General features: G+C 38.5%; 1 protein-coding gene across 1 annotated transcript; it reads left to right on the top strand.

Annotated features, from left to right (window-relative positions):
* Nucleotides 1–327: 327 nt before the first annotated feature.
* Nucleotides 328–7,103, top strand: LOC149811689 (cytosolic Fe-S cluster assembly factor NBP35-like). Its single transcript, XM_089993127.1, has 4 exons — nucleotides 328–343; nucleotides 1,616–1,672; nucleotides 1,842–1,943; nucleotides 6,110–7,103. The coding sequence occupies exons 2-4, from the start codon at nucleotides 1,618–1,620 to the stop codon at nucleotides 7,012–7,014; spliced, it is 1,062 nt and encodes a 353-aa protein (XP_089849253.1). The 5' UTR covers nucleotides 328–343; nucleotides 1,616–1,617; the 3' UTR covers nucleotides 7,015–7,103.
* Nucleotides 7,104–13,098: the final 5,995 nt, after the last annotated feature.

Raw genomic sequence — 13,098 nt, 5'->3', positions numbered from 1 at the left:
GCAAAATCAGTTGCCCTGAGAAATCATTCTGATTCTTGAATTGAGGAGTTGAGGGGCTGAACTACCCTGAGAGTAGAAACTATTTCCTGAATTGTTTTGAAAAACAAATTTTCATCTGTTTAACTTGGGTTATCACTAACCCAAATTGAGTTAATAAGCTAAATGTATTAGTTTGCCGTTGAAACTGTTTCCTCTTTGTTTCCACTCTTCCCAGGTTTTGAATGTTAAGGAGGAGTCATTTGCGCTAGATCTGATATTGGGGCCGGTTTGTATTAGGCGCAGCAAGAGGTGGAGGTTCATCTGGCGGACGTGGTTGCTTACCTCTTGGTGGTTTGTTTGGATGGTGCGTAACGATGCTCATTTTCGTCATATTCGAGTTAACATTCAAAACCTGTTGCATAAAATTTTGGTAGATGTTTATGCGATCTTGCGTATGCATCTTAGTGATCTTCCACTCCCTCCTGCTGATGCTACCTATCCTTTGTCACAATCTGGGCACGCGGCTATGGCGTGAGCCCATTTTATCTGTCTAATGTTCTTTTCTCTTGTGCTTTCTTTATTTGTTTTGGCTTTTGTTCTTGTTCAGTTCATGGGTTCAACATTTTGTTGATCTTCATGAGTGGTAATGTTGAATTACTTTCGGCTCTCTCTCTCTCTTATAGAAGGGGTGTTGGTCTGAAATCTTGGGGGATATAAGCATTTACCTGTTTGGTCACTTCTTTCTTTGATTGTAATTGTTCAGTGATGGATGCATGACTCCACTCCCTTTTTTTGTTTGCATTTCTTGGGTTTGGATTTGATTCTCGACTTAATCATGCTGGGATTGGATTAGGGTTTAGATTTTGTTGCAGAGATGTTGTGGTTTTGTTTTGAATTCTGAACATGAATGAAGAGATTTCTTTTTCTTTGTAATTGGAGTCATTCTTGCATATTTTGTTGGATGAAAGTATGAAATCTTTAAATTATACATCTCTTAATTGATCTAAAACTCAAAGATGAGCGTTTTCAATCGATACACAATGACGAATGATTTCAGTCAATTGAGAGGTGGATAAAAGAATCCGGGTGTTGTATGTCTATGATTACTTCTTTTTTTAAAGAAGTCGTTGGATCATCTCATTATTATTGAATAGGACACCACCATTGGTGATGATGAGGGTGAGTACTGCAGGCAGAGCCAGCGCTGTTAAATGGATTTGAGGGTATGCTTTTTAGGTATTCCCTAAAAAGAACAAAGTATAGACAGATCTTAAGGGATTTGCTTTCTTTTCATGGGTAAAACAGAAACTAAAGTTTACATTTAACGAGCAGACTTGACGGAAGAAAACGCTGGGCCTTTTTAGTTAACTACAGAATTGTTTAGGTGGTTTTAATATTCTCTATATAGTAGGCGTGTTTTTAATTATTTCCAAAATCTTCGGTGTGTTTTTTGAAACTTTTCGTAAAAAATGGTCTGCCTAACCATCGCCGTCGTCACTCGTCACCTTCGCACGCCCGCACTCGCGTATTAGAAAGAAGTGTCAACGCCGATACAAACCTCTCTCTCTCTCTCTCTCAAAGAGAGGAGGGCAGTTGCAGACTGCAGGGTTTTCATTCTGGTGGTGTTTTGGTGCAGGGATGAGTGCGATGGAGAATGGCCACAGAGCCGACGTTCCGGAGAATGCCCCCGAGCGTACTACCTTCTCTTTCCCTTTCTGCTCTTTTGTTTCGTTTTTTTTGTTTGCTGTTTTATGGGGGTTCCTTTTTTTCAATTTGTTTCGGTGGGTGATGAACTGATGATGATGGGTGTTTGATTGTTTGGGGGATTGGTTGTGTGTTGTTTGATATTGATTGATTTTCAGAATGCCCGGGCACCCAATCGGAGATGGCGGGAAAGGCAGAAGCGTGTGCGGGATGCCCCAACCAAGAGGCGTGTGCAACCGCCCCCAAGGGCCCTGACCCTGGTTAGATTATTGACGATCTCTCTCTCTCTCTCTCTCTCTCTCTCTCTCTCTCTCTCTGTATTCAAGTAAATTGAAGGCCATACCCATCTGTATTTGGTACTCTGGATTCTTTTTTTTAAATCTGGTGTGAAACACGTCAAATAAGATTGAGCATCGTGATTACTGATGAGAAACTGGTGGATTCAAGAGTTCATAAAATTGGAACTTCCAAACCTTCCAAAAGTTCCTCTTGTATTTCCTTTCTCTTTGGTATTTCTTCTTTATTACATCAAAGTTAAAAATCTTTTTGTTGGTGGATTGCTTGTTGAACAATGACCAACTTCACGAAAAGCACAGCTCAGAGAAAAACATGAAATCTTTGTTGTTGAGCAGTGTGGGTTTGATGAATTTGGATGGGGTGGAAGGGATTTTGCGCTGTTTTATTTGGTTTATTATTGATGAAATCATTTAAGGTGATAAAAGGTTTTCATTTGATGCCCTGGGTTCTGTGATTTTATTGGTTGATCGTTTGGGGTTCTCAGCTTCATAAGTTTGGTATTTGTCATTGTCTAAGCTAGTGATTGAGGTAATGTTGTTAAAGGATTTTTCTACAGCAGTAACAACATAGGATATCCGTTATCTGTCAACCAGAAGCTATTTACTGCGCTTTGGCTTCTTAAAAGAACTTCTTCATGACTTCTCCAGTTGGTTTGCGATTTCTTTAGGAAATGTTTCTTTGTTCCAGAGTATACTTTTTTTTCGAGCAGTGCATTTCCTAGGAGTGTCCTTTCACATTTTTGAACTATGGTGGTTTTGGAACTTGGTTTCATAGATATGCTTAGAGTTGGATGGGGAACTTCTCCTTAAGGACTGGATTTAGGCTAACGCACAGTATAGACTGCTTAAAGTAGGTTACTGAGAGGTGAAGGATAAGGCATGGATCTGATGGAGCATGTACCTGATTGGGAGAGGTACTTTTTGGAACTAAAATGTTGCCAAGTGCAAGTTGGGGCAGATCGATCAATTGATTAGGTTAAAGGTGGCGTGTAATTTCTCAAAGACAATTAAGTGGCGAATCAAGATGAATTGCATGTAGGTATGTTCTGGAAGTGCTTGGATGAAGGGTGGGAGCAATAATGTGAGGCTCTTTTATCAAATGGCTTCGTAAAGGTGTGGGTTAATTTATTCCCTATTTGATTCTTGACGGGTGACTGGTGGATGGAAATGAACTGCTTGAAGGTGCATGTCAATGTTTTGAGAACAAATTGAATGCCCTAGGTGACTGGTAACCTCTTAAATCTTGCTTGAGGATACTGTGGTGCAGATTATTCTGCAATAGAAAACTTGACAAAATTAGTATGACACTACTGATTGGAGGTAAGGGAAAAGAAAAGCAGTGTCTTTGGAAGTGGTGGAGTACTCTAGCACAATGTTTCACTTGGGCCCCGAAGAAATAATAGTGGAAAATATAGTACTCTGGTCATCCCCCTGAAAATTCAAAATTACATTTTGTATTTGCACGGAATAAATGGTTGGGATCAAAATTCAAATGGCATTTTTATTTGCTCATGGTTGGGACTAAATCTGGATTGGATTGGTCAGGCGAGATCTGGCTATTCGAACTCCTGAGTTTAATTGTTGTCTTTCTTCACTTTCTTCTGGGTTTGTTGTCACCCATGTTTCTCTTTTTTCTATACTATGACTTTTAACTTTTAATGAAGGCGATCTTTCTATTTAGATAATCTTGGTGATTTTTCTGCTATTTTTCTCTGTTTGTGCACTTCTATTTCTCTTGATATGTGATGGTCGTGGTATAAAAAATCAACTCCATATGAGCCTGCTGTGGCATCATCACCATCAGGATTCTTTTCCTTTCCTGTGTCTTTTTTGATCCCCTAAATCAAAAGAATTTAGTTTCTTTATCAATTTGTGGATTATTTGAATTGCCACCTCCCACATGTATTCAACTTTTGAGGGCTCTAGATGTTTGAGGTGAAAAGCCATTAGCATTGTGAGCACTAGGAGGAGTTGCTAGAGCATGATATTCATATTTCTCAACATATGAACTAAGCAGATCTTTGAAATCTATGATCCAACTGATAAAAGCTATTGTTGACATTTTCTCACTGTAAATTTAGCATATGAGATTTTGAGGTTACTGTTTTCTTTATCTGAAATTAGCACATCTCCATGAAGTATTGATTTTGATATCTTCTATTCCTTCTTATCGAATATTGAGATGTCTTGGCCACTCCGATCACAATTAAATGACCTTCTGTATCCACAACAGTAAAAACTGTTTTAGTTTCTTTGCAAAATCATGTAGCAGAAAGGATGGTACTCCTTTAAGATTGGGAATGGTGAGTAACCACAATTATGGTGCTAAGAATAGATTATTATTTTGATAAGTTCCAAGAAGATAACACATTTTACAATTACCTGGCACCTTATGGTCATGTGGAAAGTTCAGCTTCCTCCATTAACTGATAGTATACTATGTCACCCTGATGGTGCCAAGAATAGATTATTATTTTTGTTTTTTTCTCAAGGGTGAGACAAAGAACAGATAGTATACTATGCCACACGGATGCAAGATTTCAGCATGTGTCTAGGGTGGCATGATAGAACACCTGACACATCATCATTTGTCTAAGAGTCAGTATGTGTTTTTCCTTTTCGTCTATGGCTTGTTGTATTTGTTTTTTAGTTAATCCCATGAGTTTTAACTTTAAAATATATACCTATGCTTGGAGAATTTTGAGCACACTTTGGAAGCAAGAAGTGACCCTCTTTCAAAATGAAGATCGTGTAATAATTCTGATTCCTTGGGAACCGGACTCCCAATTCTTTAGATATGGGAATTTTGATTCCTGTTTTTAGGGAATTGACATTCCTGGCATGCAAAAATTCCAATTTCTAAATACTGGAGAATTGCAACTCCTAGAATGTGAAACCCTAAGCCTTTTAGAAATGAAAACAGTTTTGCATGTGTTAAACCAAAGTGTTAATATCATAATACAGTTAGCATTTCAAAAAATGCCGCATATGCTATCTATAGGCATGATTTCTTTTTGTAGTTTTGGAGTGTTGATATTATATTTTCATAGGAATGGATCTATGAAAGTCTAACTGTGCAAGATCTCTTCTACTATTAAAAAACATCTGAAGTACATGATGCTATGTCACATGCAGCTTGTATATAGAGGGATACAGAACGGGAATCAAAATGGAGTAACCATGTGACAGTCATGATGTTATTGGACTTACTAGAAATTCCTTAGATTTGTAATGTGTATGCTATAAAAAATGTATCAATCAATGAACAAATTCTTTTTATTATTTCAATGTTTGTTTCCAAAAGTTACTTTTCATAGATGTTTTTATTCAAAATGTTACATGTGTAATTTAATTATTGTTTTTGAATGTTTTGTTGCATGTATATTTTCATGGTATTCTTTTTTTTTTGTAGGCTATTTTCATGGTATTCTTTTAATTAAGTGTTCTAAAGATTTTCTAATAGGCTAATATAGTCTATTGGCTATAATATCCATTCCTTGAAAGTTTTCTTGTCCCCATCTCTTTTTCAGTATTTCACACGCAAATGGTGTATTGGTTCCCACACGATTTTCAATACCACTTGCTATCTGCTTCTTGCTTCCCAGATCCTCTTAAAAATTATACACTTTCCCAATTTGATTTCTATATCCTGGTTTACCAAGATATTGGATTTTTGTCATGCTTTTCATAATTAGTGTTTTTCTGCTGTCCTTTTTCCCAGCGTTTTCTAAATTCTGTAAAAATAGTTGTTTTTCTCTGGTAGAATACACTTTCCTAAGAATATGCTAGTGATCAATGTGGTATTCGGTTAGGCTTTACTTGATGATGTGCCTTATTAGTAATTTCTTATTCAGAATCTGCATGAGAATCTCTTTGTTTAGTGGTTTTTCTTGTTCTTTGTAATTCACATTCTAGTCTTTAGTTTACTCAGGATGCCATACTACCCTGCTCTCATCAGTTCCTCTTCTATGCTATAAATTCTCTGAAATGGTTTTGTAATGCTTTTTGTGCTTTTATGTAGGAGTCTCATTTAAATGTCTATGATGACCTATTTATACTCCAAATTTCCCTCGTTCTATTTGTTTTCAATGGATTATTTATGGTTTATGTTTTTTCTCCCATTTTTTCAGACCTGGTTGCTATAGCAGAGAGGATGGCTACTGTGAAACACAAGATTTTGGTTTTGTCTGGGAAGGGTGGTGTAGGCAAGAGCACATGTGCAACCCAGTTGTCATTTGCTTTAGCTGCAATGGATTATCAGGTGGGTCTGCTCGATATTGATATATGCGGGCCTAGTATTCCAAAGATGCTTGGCCTTGAAGGCCAGGAAATTCATCAAAGTAATCTTGGCTGGTCACCTGTCTATGTGGAGTCCAATCTGGGTGTGATGTCCATTGGATTTATGCTCCCAGATCCAGATGAAGCTGTCATATGGAGAGGTCCACGAAAGAATGGACTCATTAAGCAATTTCTAAAAGATGTGGATTGGGGGGAACTTGACTATTTGGTGGTTGATGCTCCTCCTGGTACATCTGATGAGCACATCTCTATAGCACAATATCTCAAGGCAACTGATGTTGATGGTGCAGTCATTGTTACAACACCACAGCAGGTCTCTCTTATTGATGTCCGTAAGGAGATAAGTTTCTGTAACAAGGTGGGAATTCCAGTTTTGGGTGTGGTTGAGAACATGAGTGGCATCCAGCAGTTGCTTTCAGATTTTAAGTTTGTGAAAATTGCAGAAGATGGTAGTGAGGAGGACATCACACAGTCAACTCTTAGCTACATCAAAGAAAAAGCACCAGAGTTACTTTCTCTCTTTGCGTGCACTGAAGTTTTTGATAGCAGCAGTGGTGGTGCTGCTGAAATGTGCATAAAAAGGCATGTACCTTTCCTGGGAAAGATCCCATTGGATCCGCTACTTTGTAAGGCTGCTGAAAATGGTCGGTCCTGTTTTGCTGACCAAAAATGTGGTCCTGCTGCTCCTGCACTCCACAGGATCATAGAGAAATTAATTCCTTTGCTTCGATCCTAGGGGTCTGAGTAATTTCTCTCTCAGTGAACTGTTGATATTTTAGTTGTAATATGTACATATCTTTTTGAAAGATTTATTGTCACGTTTTCCCATCTGTGTTATTACATCATACAGATTCTGTTATTTCTAATTTTTCCTAATTCACTTGGATTTGTAATGTTTCTATCTAATTTTGTTCAAAACTTTCTCATTGGTGTTTCTGAGCTGGCGTGTCTTTAATTTCAAGGGCTTTATTGCTTTGCTCTGGGTGGAGTGAAATCAACAGAGTTCTCTTTTGTTACTTCAGCATAAGTCTTATCTCTATAAAGTTGAATGCTTCAAGAATTCAGCAATTGCTGTTTGCAAGTTTATCCAGTTGTTAATTGGTTATGCGGTTGGTTTCTTCTACTGCTATTGGCAAGTTCCTTGCAGGTGTAGCAGATGTGTAAGGTGAAAATTTTGACCATCTCTGGAAGGAATGTCCTTCCTACACTAACTGGTGGAAGACATGCTATTTACTATTTTGTGTAGACAGAATATGCCTTGGATGGAAAAATAGAATGTCGTGTACATCAACGCACAACATGAAAACTGTGAAGCCCCTCTCTTGTATTACCAGTATGGTTCCATCTATGGTGAGCTGAAAATATGTGTCACTTCTGCAAAGCTTAGAAGGCTTGGGTTAGGAAATTTAAGATTATTTAGTAAAGTCCTTTACACAATGGTGGTGGATCATGGGAAGTGTAGATTGATGGTGGGTTAAGATTTTGAAGTCAAAATAAGACATCCAAGGTTGGCTTTGGAAATGGGAAGCAGGGCGAGATTAGAGCACAGGGTTAGGTATTTAGAAAGGTTGGGTAAAGGTTTTAGAGAAGTTTATTGCAAGTGTGAGAATGAAAAAGCAAGACTGGAGCTTCACTAGAGTATGGAAAGTGATTTCCTTCAGATATATTCTTCACTTCTCAAATCAATTTTGCAACTCTTGTAAATTCAAATGTCATTTTCAGATTCTAAATTCGAAGTCCAAATTGACTTTGAAATTCATTTGTATATCCGAAATTCAAATTCTAATTCAAATCAAATTCAAAGTTCAATTTAACTTTGAAATTCTTGATTCATTTTCTAAATTCCAAAATTCAAGCTTTCAAAGTCCAATTTGACTTTGAAATTTATTTTTCAGAGTTCAAAATCTCAAATCAAATCAAAATTCTAAGTCCAAAGATAGATCCTAATCTCAACTTTGATCCAGATTTCCAAGTATAAATCTCTACTTTTGGATCTCAGACTTCAGATCCAATTTCATTTTAGGATCCAGAATTCAACTTCTACTTTGGATCTCAGACTTCAGATCCAAATCCATTTTAGGATCTAGAATCAAATTTCACTTTGGATCTCAGACTTCAGATCCAATTCCATTTTAGGATCCAGAATTCAAAACAAAGACTAAATTGTTAGTCAATGTTGGCATTCTAGACAAGATTCCCGTGGAAGTCAACTTGAAAATTAACCGAATACAAATGGCCAGTAAGTGTGTAATGTGCGAACAGCATGAGGAATCAGGTTGCCATCCATTTCAGAGCTGTGATTTTTACCATAAGTTGCTTTCACTAGTTGGGGGTACTTGGATGTGCTGGGGGAGAAGGATGTTTCTCTTAGGCACCAGGACTCTTGGTATGGAGATGCTGGCTCTTGACAGCATGGAGGTTGGTTTTGTTCTAACAAAAATTTTTGTTGGGGACTTGCTCGAGCATGGGAAGCATAATTTTTGAGATTACAGCAACAGCTGAGACCGAGGGTCAGAGTTAAATGGACGTGCTGGACATGGTTTGGATTGGCACAAGAAGGTTAAGCATAGAACTAGAGGAGACATTGTAAGCTAGGGCCACATCAAATACTTTACAGCTGTTTGTTTTGCCTGATAGAGGGGTCTTTTGGTTGGTGAGCAGCATTTCATGTTCACAGAATGATGGTTAGAGGGAAGGTTTATAAGATTTCTGATAATGGTTTTGTAGTCAATGATGGAAGAGTGTGCATAGGCAAATGGTTTGTGTGTGTGTGTGTTCTTTTACTAGCCTGCAGGTTGCAGATTTCAGTCTGGAACATGGTGTCTCAGAGTCCTGGTCGTTCACTTGATGAATGTGCACCTGGATGCATGGATCGTATCATCTTTTTTACTTCATCTACCTATCAATTCAACACACCATGATTGCTAGACTGGTGTTTGTTCTAGTGACAGAATTTAATGTCACCGCCCATTATCAAGGTAGTTCAGAGGGCTGGTTTCATATGTCTAGGACATAAAATAGAGTGGGTTTGACATGGTGATGACGAATTGGAAACTGCTCTTGGGAGGGAGGGAGATGGGAAATTCAGTTAATAAGCTGGATAGATGCCATAAAAATGATATAATGTAAAGTTTTTCGCAAGCAGAAGATGATCAGCATAGGAGAATCATTTATAACAAGGGATACATGAACAGAGGATGCTCTGTTTCACCTGGTTTTGTTTTGCAGTAGGACCAGGCTCCTGCATCCTATGCTGGATGTGTTTTTTGTCTCGGGTTGCAGTTTACTGCAGAAAAAATTTATTTTCTTTAGAAAGTCTTGTGGTGACATCTTGTCCCTCTGCTGTTGTATGCCAAATTAGTGCTCAGCTAATGGTTTATTTTCTTTTTCTTTCTGTCAAAAAAAAAAAAGATTGGATCTATAGTGAGCTTGGGGTTAAATGGATACCCCTTTATCAACTGTTGCTGCCCTTGGTGTTCGTCTTCGGTGATCATATAAAATAGTATGGTTGCATTGAAGGGTCCCTGTAGTATATTTAAGTGTTTGGTTCATTTCTTTCTTTATAGGGCCTTTTTTCATCGGGCATTTTTTAACCCTTTTGGATGAATTTTTGTTTTGGACTTGCAATTTTTATTAGAAATAAACTTGAATGTCATGTTGCAAAATTGTGGAATTGCATAGACATATGCGTGTTAAAAGGCTTCATGTAACTTTTGTATATACATGATTACATCTCAAACCTTTTGTTGAATATTGATTTTGATACGAATGAAACTAGGAAAAGATATAGAACGCACACATATCATACATGGAGAGACAAGCTCGTGATTATTCTAATTAATTCATATAGATAGGCCAGTCTGTCTTGTAATTTTCTGGTTGGTTTGCCTGCTTATTTTAAATGACAAAATAATCTAACCTAAAGATGCAGCACATATCATATGATACATCAGTTCTTGATAAGCCGAGGAAACCTAGTAAAACTTTTGCCCTCGTACTCTGTGGCTCTTGTTGGATCTAATCAGATCCGTAATTTTTCATGGTTGAAGTAATTAAGTTGATATATTGTTGGTCAAGTTACAGATTTGAGATCTAAAAAATTGATTGTTTTGCTTCACTGTGTTACGCTAACGACTCTCATAAAATATCTTGCTGTTATGCTCATGTACATGAAAGCCAGATATTTTTTTCCCATTTTGTATACATGAAAGCGCGATTCTTTTTCCAAATAAACCGCTAGCACTTGCTTTGATGGACGAGATCTTTGAGGGTTAGCATCACAGAGGCCATTTGTGTGTGTGCACATCGAGAGAGAGAGAGAGAGAGAGAGAGAGAGAGAGACCAACATATAGGGCATATTTGAAATGCGGGGCCAATCCCACTTTGTCCCCGTGGTGGCCTGTCCTGCGTTTGAAACGTGCGTGCAGCAGGATAAATAAAGAAAGATGACAACTTACTAATTTTTGCTGAAATAAAACTTTGGTAATCCACGAGATTGGATTAATACCAGCTTTTTTCCTTTCTCAAAGATGATGGATCAAATATTTGGTCATCTGTAATGCTATATCAAGCTAATGTGCGGGATCAAAGTATGATTTGGATTAGTACCGGCTTTTTTCCTTTCTCAAAGATAAATAGTTCAAATATTTGGCCATCTGTAATGCTATATCAAGCTAATGTGTGGGATCAAAGTATGCTCCAATAATGCACAAACTATCAGGCAGTACCTCCACTACCAACTCTGGAAACTGGTTCTTCTAAGATGGAATTTACAAAGAGCTACCCCTACAAAAAAGTGATGAACTGGGGGCCTTCTACGCTTCTTAAGTTCTGTCATCTATGGTCCACCATGGGCAAAATTAAGTACGGTATGAGAGAGAGAGAGAGGTGGATGGTTGTTGAACTTTGTCCTAATAGCACTAAAAGAAAAGGATTCTACCTTTTCTCATCATTTCAGGGGAGCCTGGCCTCAAATGATGGGTACCCACATTACTCTTGTGATGGATAAAAAGAATATGTTAGAGTCCATATGGAGAGCAGTTATTGATGTCATGAGCTTATGGTTTGGCACATGCAGTGAAACACCATGGAACTGAACATGAAACCCTTTATAACTTGGAATCAGAAGGCTACAAATTAAACCGGAAAATCAGACAGAGGACGGGCTGTGAAGGCACGACAAGAAGTCCTTGCACCTGCACTTGAAACTACACCGGGCTAAGGCCATAGGTTGACTATCAGAACCAAATCCAAAGCAAAAAACTAAAAGGTTGACTATTAGAACCAAATCCAAAGTAAAAATCTAAAGAAAAAAGGACAGGAAAGAAGAGGAGCATCAAGAAGAAAAGAAACCAATTTCACCTTCACCTTTTGAGGAACATCCCCTCTGTTTCCAGAAACAAAAAAGAGCTCATGACCAATACGTATTTCAACTTGAGTCACCAATATGGCCGATATTATCAGCAAATCCAGCAGTACCTAGTACTAACTCAAGCAAGTTCATAAAGGCTACAACTTAGTAAATATAATGAAATTTATTACAAGCCTAGGACATGAATGTTAAAATCTATGGACTACAGTACATCCTCCTAACACTAACACATCCGTGTGGGAGAGAGAGGGGTGTTACAGTGCAGGAATCAGAAGGAAGGAGTACAAACAGCACATGCTAGAAGGAGAATTGCGGATGTGGCGGCATCATCATCACCACCGATGCTGCTCCTCTTGAACCTAAGGCCCTTGTTAATCTTCACCCACTGCATCAACCCTCTCTCTTGTTGGTGATGCTTCTGTTGTCCCCCCTTCACCTCTTGCTGCTGCTGCATCGTCTGTCTTTGCTCGCCGGCTTGTTGCTGCTGGGCCCTGGACACCATTGTTTGCTTTAGCTGCAGGCTTCGCTTCACAGGAGATAAACTGTTTATGCGTCTCACTGGCCACTCCCCCCCCCCCCACTTGTATCTATTTATAACCGGAATAACTGTCAAAGTAGCTTTTGTATGCCTTTCTTTGGTCTTGTGGTTGGATTTACTCTTTTTTTTTTCTTCTTTTTTTAGTGTGACAAGACCAAGGAAAAAACCTCATTAATGTTCCTGCACCTGATCACCCTTTATCTGCTGTTGGGCCCCGCTCTGACAGGCTCTACAACAGCAGATGGAGGGAGATCAGGTGCAGCGGCGCACTGCATTTATGCAATGTGATTGCCCCTGATCCGGACTCCCAATCTATGACCAAAAATTGGCATTGGTAAAAAATCCTTGAGGTCTCTCCTACTCATCGAGAGTAGAAGTTAAGATTTTGGGGAAGGGATGGCCATCGTGGGTTTTAAACTATGGTTGTATAGTGACAAACCATGGTCGCCCCGAACCAGGAAGGCAAGACCCTTGTAGGCGTAATGCCATTCATCTAAAGCATGGAGGGAGTTTGACATGTTGGATGTGGAGCCTTTGATCCCCTGAACTGTCTTTATCATGGCTTTGTAGAAACTAAAAGCAAGTGGGGTCCCTACTCCCTAATTCGTTTTGCTAACAAAGCTATTTGGTATACAATAATTTGGTCAAATCCAGGGTGACATTGGCTCGGTTAAGGGTTCCATTATATTAACTGTTGATGCAGGTGTGCATCACACCCATTTGATGCCAATGGATCAGGACAGTGACTGTCACCAAACCAGTCCAATGGAACTGATCTTATCCTTTATTTGACAAGAATGGCTATTAGCCCTTCGTTCCTTTATCCTTTATATGTATGGTACCAAACAGTAAACCAATTGGATTGAGTATAAGCGTGGATGCTGGTGGGCAATTTGAAAAATGGTTGGTGA

The sequence above is a fragment of the Nuphar pumila genome, chromosome 17 (assembly GCF_984573655.1).
Source record: "Nuphar pumila chromosome 17, dmNupPumi1.hap1.1, whole genome shotgun sequence".
Classification (NCBI taxonomy): Eukaryota; Viridiplantae; Streptophyta; class Magnoliopsida; order Nymphaeales; family Nymphaeaceae; genus Nuphar; species Nuphar pumila.
The sequence above is the reverse complement of the archived record's forward strand: the minus strand, read 5'-3'. Positions and strand labels throughout refer to the sequence as shown.